General features: G+C 42.0%; 1 protein-coding gene across 2 annotated transcripts in view; it reads right to left on the bottom strand.

Moving 5' to 3' along the window:
• Positions 1-4199: 4199 nt before the first annotated feature.
• RAB27B (RAB27B, member RAS oncogene family) overlaps positions 4200-11637 on the bottom strand; it is a 206575-nt gene continuing 199137 nt past the window's right edge. For both annotated transcript variants that reach the window (XM_037902538.2, XM_037902539.2), the window contains one exon: positions 4200-9565. In XM_037902538.2, the coding sequence (XP_037758466.1) occupies positions 9376-9565 (190 nt within the window). In that variant the 3' untranslated portion in view covers positions 4200-9375. The remainder of the gene's footprint in view (positions 9566-11637) is intronic.

Here is an 11637-nt window from a genome sequence, read left to right as displayed (position 1 = left end):
TACAGAAAATGAGGTGTCCAGTATATGCTCTCCTTATTTCAGTATTTATAGTCTCCTCATGGGTGTGGTGGAGGGAAAAAATACACTATGTAGCTATTTGAGTGGGAATGCCTCCATCACTTTTGGAAAAACTACAACACCCTTTAGTCATGTCTTAAAATGAATCTAATTTCAACAAGTTCTTAGTCCTGCATGACTTAATGGACTTGTATTCATGCAGCTTGTCACTTCAGGCTTAGCACACTGTAAGGTGCAAATTATGTTTACCTTCCAGCTAGTCTGGCAGTTGATTCAGATGATATGCTGTGCATGATTAAGCCTTTGAACAGGCTTAGGTTAGAAAAAAAATACTTGACTGTCTTGCATAATTACTAGACAATTGTCAAGTGCTAGCTTTGTAAGCCATATCACAGCAATTGCTCTGCCCAATGCACGTCAATCAGGTACAATTCAGTCTCATCAAGCCCATCTCTTTCATTTCTTCTGAAAGTGAGATTGTGATTTCCTCAGTTAAGTGTATACCTCTGCACCTGCTAAACAGATGTATTCACATAAGGCTTCAAGCAGCATCCCCTACATTTTTATCCCTATAATTACTGGGCCAAATTCTGAACAAGTTTCCATCCCCGTAGAGGACTCAGCCTTTGGCTCTCTCTGTTTAGCAAGCTGCTACTCCACTCAAGAGGGAGATTTTTGCTGGAAATTTGAACTGGCCCAGAAAAGGAGTTGGCAATCGGATCACCCCTCTCTACAAAGGTAGAGCATGGCATACGATTAGTAGACATACCTTCAATGGCACAATGCTCGGTTTCAAAATGGGGCAGGCTATATAGTGACTGTCATTTTCAGTGATCCTACCACTGTACTGATCTAGAGGAGCTTGATCTGGTCTAACTCTTCGAGCCAAATTAGGACCTGCTATATGGAAACAGTCAGTTTGGGGGGGCGGGGGAGGGGAGAGAATTGTTCCTCTCTCTCCCCCCTTGGTCAGTCATTCTAAACCTGGAATTGTTCTGCTACAAACACTAGACAGCTGGGTCATTTTGTTTATGGAGGAGCTTTATTTTTCTCCCCTCCCCTCCCCACCCTACTCCACACAGCCAATACAATAGATATAAAATGCATTTTTATTTTGAAAAGAACAGTGCAGAAACTGAATCACAGGATTACATTCCTTGACCATATCATACAAACCCAGACACCAGAGAATCATTGGACAATATATTTTGAAGCCACCAGTAAGTTGGTACAACAAAATAATGTTAACAGTGTTATGCAGGCACCACAGTCTATCAAGGGGCATATATATAATAAAAATACTATGTTCAAAAGTTTAAAATCACATTCATATCACTAGGCATAACGTTTACAGATCTGTTGCAAAGACAAACATAAAACATGCTTAAGGTGACATAACGGAACATTTAAAAAGGTAACAACAAACATTGTTGCATTTGTCGGCCGGTTACCTTTAACAAAAAATCAAAGAACAATTTAACTTCCATAAATAAGGTCCAGTAAGATACAATTGGTATCAGAGTATACAGTATGTACATTAAAAGCCCTATTGAGCAATGAGGCTTGACCCCTTTAGGGTATGCTTTCTAAAGAATATTTTCCATTTTTAAATTACCATACAAAAAAAGCACACAATGAAGAGTTACCATCTGTATTTCCCCGAACTAGAGAATATAGACCTAAAAAGAAAAAAAAAAAAAAAAAAAAAAAAAAAAATCTAAAAAACAGATCTGTCCACCAGCCAGAGGGATGGTTCTCAGCTGACTGCCTTGTCTCTGGTTCAAAAATTGTCCTATCAGCAGTGATGGGTGGGGTGTAGAGCAGATGGCTTACATGTTATGAAAACAGTTTCCTGTTGAAAATACACCCCAAAAGATATTGCAAGCCTGGTCTTACTTGATTCGCATGGACATCTTTGGAGTTACACCAGTGTAAAAATGCGGTTTTGAGCAAAATCAGAATGAGGCCTGAAATCTCTATATAGTGTTTTGTACCTGTACTAGAGTAGCAGTTGCTAATTTCTGTTTCCTGTCTAATTACCAGGATCCTTCAGTTATGGCACCACTGATGCAAGTGGCTCCATTAAAGAAAAGTAGAATTCTTTAAGTGTCTAAGACAGTTCACAGCTAGGTTTGATTACTATTGGAAGTACAGTTCTAACTGGATATTTTGGTTCTATGTCTCTAGAGGCTGGATGTTGATCAAGGGATCTATTTGTAAGCCTTACAGTATTAATTTTAGGTGATGAACTCTCCACTTTGAGTGAAACAGGTTTTGAAATATTTGCTGTCAAGCAGGTATCAAAATATCTCTGTTATATCTCTTTTCTATAGTTAGTCATATGGCCCAGTGTTATCTAAAGTCTAAACAAGTGTTTGATAATTCTTTACATATTCAAAGTTTTAACGAAGATTTAGCCTTCACAAAATATTTCTAAGGCAACAGATTTTACAAAATTAGCAGTATAGCTAATGGCAGCGTCTCTCAACTACATGTTGTAAGACATGTGATTTATTTGTGGATTTTTGGTACAGCATATCCATCATCAGTCTCATCTACATAGACGTGGAAATATGGGAGTAACAGTTGAAGAGGCACCTGTGACCCACCACAAGAAAAATGGAATATCTACATTCCCTTTCACATCTTTTAAAGAGAGACAGTCTTTATTTCAAGCTCCAGAAAAGTGCTTTCTTGCCTTCAATGGCTATGGTACCATACACGAGGAATTTGATATATTTATGTAGGCAAGTTTTAGTTAAAGACATGTTCAGGCTATTAGCAACCCAAGTATATCTTTGGAAACCCAATATCTTTTCAGAGATAGCAGTATCTTTTTAAACATAAAAGGGTATGCTCTAAAGAGCAAACATGGGATTCATCGTCCTCAAAGGAAGATAGCGGCAATTGCAGTAAATTCTCCACCCTGTGCATTTTAATGTTTTGTTTGTTTCGCATTCTAAATTTTGGGGAAAAAAGGTCAAAATTAGAACAAGAGAATAAGCATAGAAAGTTAGACAGATGGATGTATTTTACAGAAAAAGGGGAGGCTAATACTAGGTTTCATAATGACGTAAAGTAAGTAAGTTACAAAACGTAGAAGAGCATTTTAAGTTCAAACTTTTTTTGCTGTCACTTTGAGTAGGAGTCTAATCCTGGAACAGTTCAGCACAGGTAGTGCTGCTGCCAGGCAAACAGGTGAGTGGCTATACTGTTTACATTATATCCGTAGAAATCATATGCTTAAGGCTGCAAGCAATCTTTGAGGCAAGTTAATGAAAAACACTTTACATTTTCCCCAGTGCTGATTTAATAGTTTTTTCAAATAACTGGATGGTAAAGAAAGAAAAATCAAAACAACCCTGTTCACAAGCTTACATAGTTTAAAAAAGTAAGTCTTTTCTACACAGTTCCATTTTTAAGGATTATTTGAACTATGGTTATTCTACTCTGGCAGTTCTACTTCTCTCCATAAAGGTGCCCAGCTCCTGATTCAGCAAAGCACTTTGGCATATTCTTAACCACTTTGCTGAGTTGGAGACCTGGTGAACATTTTATGCCAGGTCTATAATCTAGGGGTAATCTTAGAGACAGACTCAACCCCCATGAAGATGTCACTATGGAAAATCCTGTGCACTACGTGCACCCTTCTTATGCCCTTAAAATTTGAGATTTAAGTGGTGCACTGGTCCATGTTTGTCCTCAGTACAGGAGCCCAATGTCACCCATAGAGGATGTAACATGCAGATTACATAGGTGACAATGAAGGATTTAAGAAGCTTTTGGTCATAGAAGCAGCTGAGACATCATTTTAGAGCAATGTAAACATGACCAGTGTAAACTCACTGCAGAAAAGGTTTCTATATTTGCAAAGAAGTTTTTGATTCGAGTGCCACCAGATCAATCTTCCTTTGTTATTCCACAGATGCATTGGAAGACCCTTAAAATTCAGGCTAGAGGTAGAAAATAAGACTAATTTAGAACAAATAAAGGATGGGGAGATTGAGAACCAGGATTAAATGGGTAACTTTGGCTAAGAGGATTTTCAGCTTTGGGGCATGGCTGAGAAGGAAGGCTTGTCTAAAATATTTCCTACATGAGTTTTATGGACTCTCAAAATGGCAGTTTTCATGCAGCAGAGCACCACTTATTTCAGAAGCTTAAAACAATGACTTTAAGACAAGTGTATTTACCCATCTGCACTGGTATTTTTCTAACCCATTGTTCCACCTCAACAGCTGGAACTGAAGGCTGGGGTGAAGGTTACAGGAAATAAAGATGTTTATAATATATAATAAATACGTTCTCGTTTTTTGACCATTCTACAAGAAGTCTTCATACAATGCTGTGGTTGCTTAGTGTATTAAGTAGTGTCACATTTTTACATTCATGCTTGAGATTAGGAGGACAAAATACTTGTAGATCGGGAAGAAATAATGGACTACTACCTGGAGTTAAGAAATGATTTCTGACCCTACAGCAGATCAAAAAGTTAATTGAGCATGGATGGAAATGAACAAGAAAATAGATGAGACAAAAATCTGATGACCTCTGATTTGTACAAAGCCTGGAGGCTACCTATGAAGGGAGACGATGAACCTAAGACATACCTGATTCAAATCAAAGAAAGAAAGAAATCAGCACATTGTTGCTGGGTTTAGAGTCCCTGAAAATCAGATCTACATAGGTTTGGCAGTATTGTCATCTTGGGTGCTGCATGTCATTCCTTGATTAAGTAATTACCATGCTCAGGGTTGGCTCACGCATAGGCCATGTATTACTGCAAACTCAGAAATGAGCACTACCTAGAAGAGTGTTACAAAAAGGGTATTAAGGAGGGGAATTTTGGAGGGAGGCACACATTTCTAGGGGAGAAGACAGAGAAACCAGCAGGACACAGGGATCAATATGTGAATTAAATTTAGAAGCAAAGGTTAGCAGGAGCAGAAGGCTTATACTGATATTAAGTACTTATGTATACACATGTACAACTGCAGGAGTCATTGTTCCAATGCCTTTGGGATAGTTAGAAGGCTTGTAGCTAGGTTGTGTTTGTTCATAAAGCAGATGTCGAGCTTCTGATCCAACTGTGTACCACATAATTTATGCAATGGCAAAATTGAAATACCGAGTCTAGATTACTTGAAAATGAGAGAGTGGTTACTTCTTGATGGAAATGGTACATAAAAGTGAATTCATTTTAGAGCCATGTGGTCCTAGGGGTATTTGAAGGAAGGATTATGCTCCAGCGCAGTGCTCCAAAGAATACTGGTGTAAAAACAGGTTTTGCAGCTGCTACACTCTGTAGCAGTTCAGAATGAAAACCTGAGAGTTTGAACTGGTAAATAGGAGTGTCATGGCAAGGGAGTGAGTTCTCTACTTCAGCACCACATCTGTGTAGAAATTGAACTATTCTATTAATGTCTCAGCTGCAACGTGGAGATTGGAAACTAATTGGTGCACAAACAATGAGTCACAACCAGTCATACGTCACTCGGTATTGTCAACTCAGTATATTATCAGTTATGGAAAAATTACATAGTGGGAACGGTGCATAGTGACCCTCCAGATAGTGAAAAATTGAAAAGGCTTCAAATGGCAACTGCAGCCATGTCCCCGCTTTTCTTATAGGAAGTGGTTAAGGGAGGGAGCTGGGGCAGTGGGGTAAGACTTCACTACGTTAGAGTTCCACTGGATACAGGCACTTTAAGAGCTTAAGACCCACTGCTCTCAAGATAAGCATTTCAGGGTAGCTTACAGTAAAAGGACACTAACATGGAAACTTTCTCACTTCCAGTGCGTGCAGCAATGGAGACATCTTCACGGACACAAAGGAGTGAGCCCAATGAGAATCTCAGCATCTCAATCACCCATTGAAGTGAATGGGGATTGCACCTGCTCAGTAGTTCGAATCAGGCCCAAAAGGCTATTACACGAATATAGCAGCCTTCTCTCCACTAGAATGTGACCCTAAAAAACAGTAGTTAGGAGGAACAAGAAGGGTGTGGGGAAATGGAAGCAAGCTGGGGAGACTTAAGAAATAAGCAAGTTATCCAGTTTCTTGTGGAAAAAAATGAATCTGGGGAGTTCTCCAATCAGCTACTAACGGCTTTGTAGTTTATTTTTAAATAGTAGTTGAATGCTACTCTGCAAAACTCCCAGTGTATCTAAGGGGTAAGGTATAGATTTACTTTTCTTCCCCTCCCTCCACACTGTGGTTTGGTGGCTACCAGCCCATCCACATTAATATCTGAAAATAATTTATGATGGCAGCAAGACTGTGATAATTAAAAATTGATAAGAGCTTTTCAGTGAGCTAGTACATTAAGGCAATAGAGACTATACCATACTCAACTGCCTACCGGTCTCAACTACAGTATGCAAGCAATGTCACCGGCTAAGGTCTGCCTGGGCCTCCTGCTGCTGCTGCTGCTGCTCAACATACGAGGAAGGCAGGACAGGGCCAAGTCCAAGTTCGAGTGACTGGAATGAAATGGGGGGGGGGGGGTGTGCTGGATTGGCAGGAAATGCTGTCATCCCCCCCAACAAAAAAAGTGTTGCAATGACATGGTTTCCTGCCAATGAACTGACTACTTACCTGCAGTACAAACTCTAAAGCTCCTGGGGAGGGACCAGTAGGCCCCGCTGGAAGAACTGGGGCCCAGTGCTGACTAATCTGGGGGGGGGGGGGGGGGGGGGACTGAGGTACCTGCTGCAGGTGTGTGCAGAGCTGGGAAGTTTCTGCCCTGGCTTTGAGATCAGCCCGTCCTGATCTGCCAGGTGGGGCAGGGTAATTGGAGCTGGGTCATGGTGCATTGTGCTGTGACCTCATGGGGGGAGCTCTGGAGTGTGCCCCAAATGGGTAACAGCCATGTGAGGTCCCACAATGGGTCACCTTCCAGCGTGACGTGGGGGTGAGTCGGTGGTGGTGGGGGTCAAGCTCCCATGGCCTAGGGAGCCCTTCAAGTTGTGATTGTCACACATTTCACCCTCAAGCAGTGGACTGTCTCAGAACACCAGTTCTGAGACCATCCTTTCCCTTGGGAGTTGTCAGGCAATGGAGTTTAATGGGGAGGATTACAGGGTTCTCCTGTAGAGCAGTCTGCTTTGGATAACAGGAGGGCAAAAGTCATGTTTTCAAGAGGGCTAGCCACCTCACCCTGTTTGAATGGGCAAAACCAGACACTGTAAATTAAAGTACTGATTCTACCTGGCTGAGGATTCAGGGAAAAAAATAAATAAAAATAACAAGGCAGGAAATCCCAGGTTACAACCATTCCTGCCCTTATCACAGACTTTGGAGGACTTAACTGAACAAAGCTCTGGTACGGTTTAGTATTTAAAGGAAGAGAAACTCCACTAACTCAATTTATTTTGTGGGACTGTACTTGAAATTTAAACAGCCTACTTTCAACATTTATAGTCTTTGCCTAGGCAATAGCTACCAATTATAACAGTGTCTGTCTTGCAACCACTGGAGTTGATGCGTAACATGAGCTTTTTATGGGTTACAAAAGGGCACAGGTATTTCAGAACTTGCTGCATAGGGTATGTCTTCATTTAGACACTTAGCAAACTGATTTGCTCTCTCCAAATTGTTTATAGGGGCTATTTGGTTACTCACCCTACAAAAATGGCTACCCTTATTGTCAGACCATCTGCCCTGTCTACATGCCAAATCTTTCAGTAAATATCATTGGGCGGGATGGGCAGGAAGTGCGCTGCCCAGTCACCAAAGCAGCTGGTAAACCCTCAATATTTTTCAAAAAAAGGCATTGAATCAGATAGTTTGTGGACTAGCCACCTGGAAAGCTTAATTGGTTCAGAATCACAGTGCTTCAAAAACAAACTGAAAACCTCACATTCGCTTTAAGTTTAAAGCAGAGGAAGTCTGCCTCCCTTCCACCATCTCCCCCAACCCAACCAATTTAGTTTTGCTCTTTGGCAGAGCTCTTCTGTGAAACATTTTTCCCTGGAGCGATTTTTAAAAATAAGTCTGGAAGTACAAATTCATGGAGTCCTTTGAATATGTTGTTAGATCCTTACCTATTTAATAGAAGTAAACCCTAAATATTTTCTTGTATTCTTTGCTTTTAAAAGAGAAGCCAGTGATGAGAGACATTGTTGTAATAGAACTCTCTCATTCCTTCGCTCATCCATACTCAGAGATATGAAGACAATACAAAAAAGTTACTCACATTTTACCTTCCTGCTTTACTTTTTAGTGCAACTGGCAGCCTTCTAATTACCTGCCATACCACCCCATTTCTATAGACTCTACACAACACATTTTATCTAGTGTTAGATCACATTTAATATGTTGGCATTCCAAATCCCCACTTAGAAGTATTTTACAAGGAGGGTCACTTTCTAGTCTATTTTGTATACGAGAATGTTCTGCTCATTTGAAAACAAAGCATACTGGCAACATCACAAAATCATGGCAGGTGGTGAGTTCCCAGTCAACTGAATAACCTTTTAGAGAATCAGTAACTCTTTTAGACAGTGACCCCATTTTCACAATTCCCCTTGCATGCCCTACGTGATGCACACAGCCTGTTTTCTGGTGTTGAACACAGAATTTTTCTGATTAGCAAAGACTGCTTTTGCTTATGGTGAAATCTGCAAGACACTCCACAAAATGCATCCTGCTGTCTTCAAACAGTAAGTGTTGCCACTTTTCCATGTAGTGCTGGAATTTGAGCATCTTCTCCCTATCCCCTCACCCTCCAAACCCTGCTTGATTATTTACTAGCAACACAAATAAATGTTGCATGTTTCCCTGGTTTTATTTTAAAAAATAGCCTCCACCCCTTTCTCCTCAGACACCAACTTATTATCAGACAGTCAGTCACACCATTGCTTGCCTTGTGCAAGTAATAAGGTCATTCTTAATATACCACATAAAATTCTCTTTACTCATATCTCCACTTGAGCAAATGCCTGGTCTCGGATGTAAATACAAAGTAGTATAAAGAAGCAAGATTCATTTAAGACAGAGACCTACAAAGTACCCCCTTTTTAGTTTATCACGATATCCAATTTAATTATTTCTCCCCCACCCCATAGAAACAATAGTTTTTTCTCCTTCCAAGGAAGAAGGGAACAGCTCTCCTACATTTTCTAGCCTGATTGTGTAAGATAAAGATGAGGGCTCTTTTAGATCTTCCATGGCGCCATATCAGGAATATTTGTTCCAGCACAGAAGCCTCTCTGAAAACTCAGTTCTCTGGAGAAAAGCAAAAACCCAAACAAGACAAACTTTGTTTCTGTGCATGGCCAGGTTTGAATTTAGTGGTAAAGCAACCATTTTCAGATCAAATATTCTTATTGGTTCTCACAGTTTGGAGGTGAGGTCTAGCAGGCACACTTTTTCTCCTCTGGCTTTGCTGAATCTAGCTTCCCCGAGCTTCCTCCATTGGCTGTGTCAGACACTTGTGTCTTGTCAACACATTGTTCCATGCGCTTCATTATCAAGTCCAGGAGCATTTCCACAGCTTTATCCACATTTTGCCCAGTAGCTGCACTTGTTTCAAAGTATGGTATGCTAATATATAGGATATGAAAAAAATTAAAAAGCTCATTAGAAAGGGCTTAAAATGAGAGAGAGGCCCCAGAGCAAAACTCTTGATCCAAACACCCCTGAACAAATTTTGTTGGTGGGGGATAGGGAATTTCGGAATTGAAATCGGGCTGTCCTTTATTGCATTAAGCGGGCTGAACAAAATCCCAGCTCTCTAAACAGAGGGTTGGGGGAATGGGTATTAAAATCAAGGTAAGTTTTGTATCTTGAACCAACTGCCAGTTTTAACTAACTTGAAGGTTCTGGCTTCAAACCAGAATGGCAGCATTTGCACAAACTACAGCTGGGAGAAACAAGCCTTCATAAAAGTTTAGTTTTTCCAAGGTTCTGTAAGGAAGAGCTGCAGTGCCTGCTCAGAGAGATGGAACAGGAAGCAGAGATGTATTAACAATCATGGTTATTTAGTGCATTCAGGAGCATTTCCAGTTAAATTTCTATAGTCACTCTCCCTCACTATTTGGTAACATGGACTTCCAAATACTTCAGCTTTGAAGGATTTCATACGTTTATGCACAGGCAGTCCATTTTAGGTCACCAGAAGTTTCCCGGGTGGAAAGTAAAGACTGTCTGCCTCTACAGTAACTCTCAAGGAACATGGAAAATGCCATATCGGTCTAGACCTGTGGTCTATCTCCAATAGAAGCATTTATCAGAATGCTTCAGGTAAAACGTGCAATAACTATCTACTAGACAGTTATGGAGAAGCCTACCCATAGTGGGATAGGATTAATTTTTTCCTGTGGGGAGCAGAAGGGTTTTAAATTTCTATTTGAAGGTTTTGTTTTGGGATTCTATTTAATGTAGCTGTGGACAGTATGATCTTTGCTTCTGATCTCCTGTGTCAGTGAGTTCCACAGGTTGATTCCAGCTTTACAGATTTTAAAATTGTTGCCTTTTGATTTTAATGGAAAGCATACTGAGAACAGGTAAGGAGGAGTGGTCATAAGGGTTTTTAAAATATATGTACCCTGTTATCCAATCTTTTCAAAGAGGAGTTTGGACTCTTCATAAGGAAGTTTTCCCATGTTTCTGATCATTGTTGTCATCTACTTCACAGATCCCTCTATTTCTTCTGAATTCTTTTTGAGACGAATGACCAGAATTGAACACAGCACTCTGGGGTGGGGCCAGTGGTGAGCTGGAGCCGGTTCGCTGGAACAGATTGTTAAAGTTAGAAGCCCTTTTAGAACTAGTTGTCCCGTGAGGGCTTCTAACTTTAACAACCGGCCAAAAGTAGTGCCTTAGGCGCCGACTCCGTGGGTGCTCTGGGGCTGGAGCACCCATAGGGAAAATTTGGTGGGTGCAGAGCACCCACCGGCAGCTCCCTGCCCAGCCCCTGCTCACCTCCTCCCCTGAATGCGCCGCCCCGCTCTGCTTCTCCACCCCCTGGTTTCCCCATGAAATCAGCTGTTCGTGGGAGAAGCCTGGGAGGGCTGAGAAGCAGGTGGCAGCTTCATGCTCAGGCCCAGGGAGGCAGAGGTGAGCGGGGGGGGGGGGGGGGGGGAGAGGGGGGGCGCCCACCAAAATTTTCCCCTGGGTGCTCCAGGGCTGGAGCACCCAAGGAGTCGGTGCTTAAGGCACCACTTTCGATGTGATCAGTGGGGGGGAGCAGCCGCTCCCCCTCCCCAAGCTACTACCCCGCCCCTAGGAGCCAGAGGGACCTGCCGGATGCTTCCTGGGAACTGCCCCACCTCGCCCCCGGCAGGTCCCTCTGGCTCTTAGGGGTGGGGTGGGCACCCACTACAGTGGCCCATGAGACCCTCCTGCCCGGTTCTGGGGGCAGTCAGGGGACGGGGTGGATGGGGCAGGAGTCCCAGGGGGTGGGGGTGCGCCACGACCCCCTCATGGGGTGAGGAGGGAACCGGTTGTTAAGATTTTGACAGCTCACTGGGTGGGGCACACGACTAGTTTATGTAACAGCAGTATATTTTCAGTATTGCTTTCATCTCACTCTCTATGCATTCTAGTATTGTGCATCAGCTGTCAAACAGCAACCGCAAGCAGCAGTTCCCATTGAGCAGTCTCCCCCGATTACC

The sequence above is a fragment of the Chelonia mydas genome, chromosome 5 (genome assembly GCF_015237465.2).
Source record: "Chelonia mydas isolate rCheMyd1 chromosome 5, rCheMyd1.pri.v2, whole genome shotgun sequence".
Lineage (NCBI taxonomy): Eukaryota > Metazoa > Chordata > Testudines > Cheloniidae > Chelonia > Chelonia mydas.
Note: the sequence above shows the minus strand (reverse complement) of the source record. Positions and strands in the feature narration are given on the sequence as shown.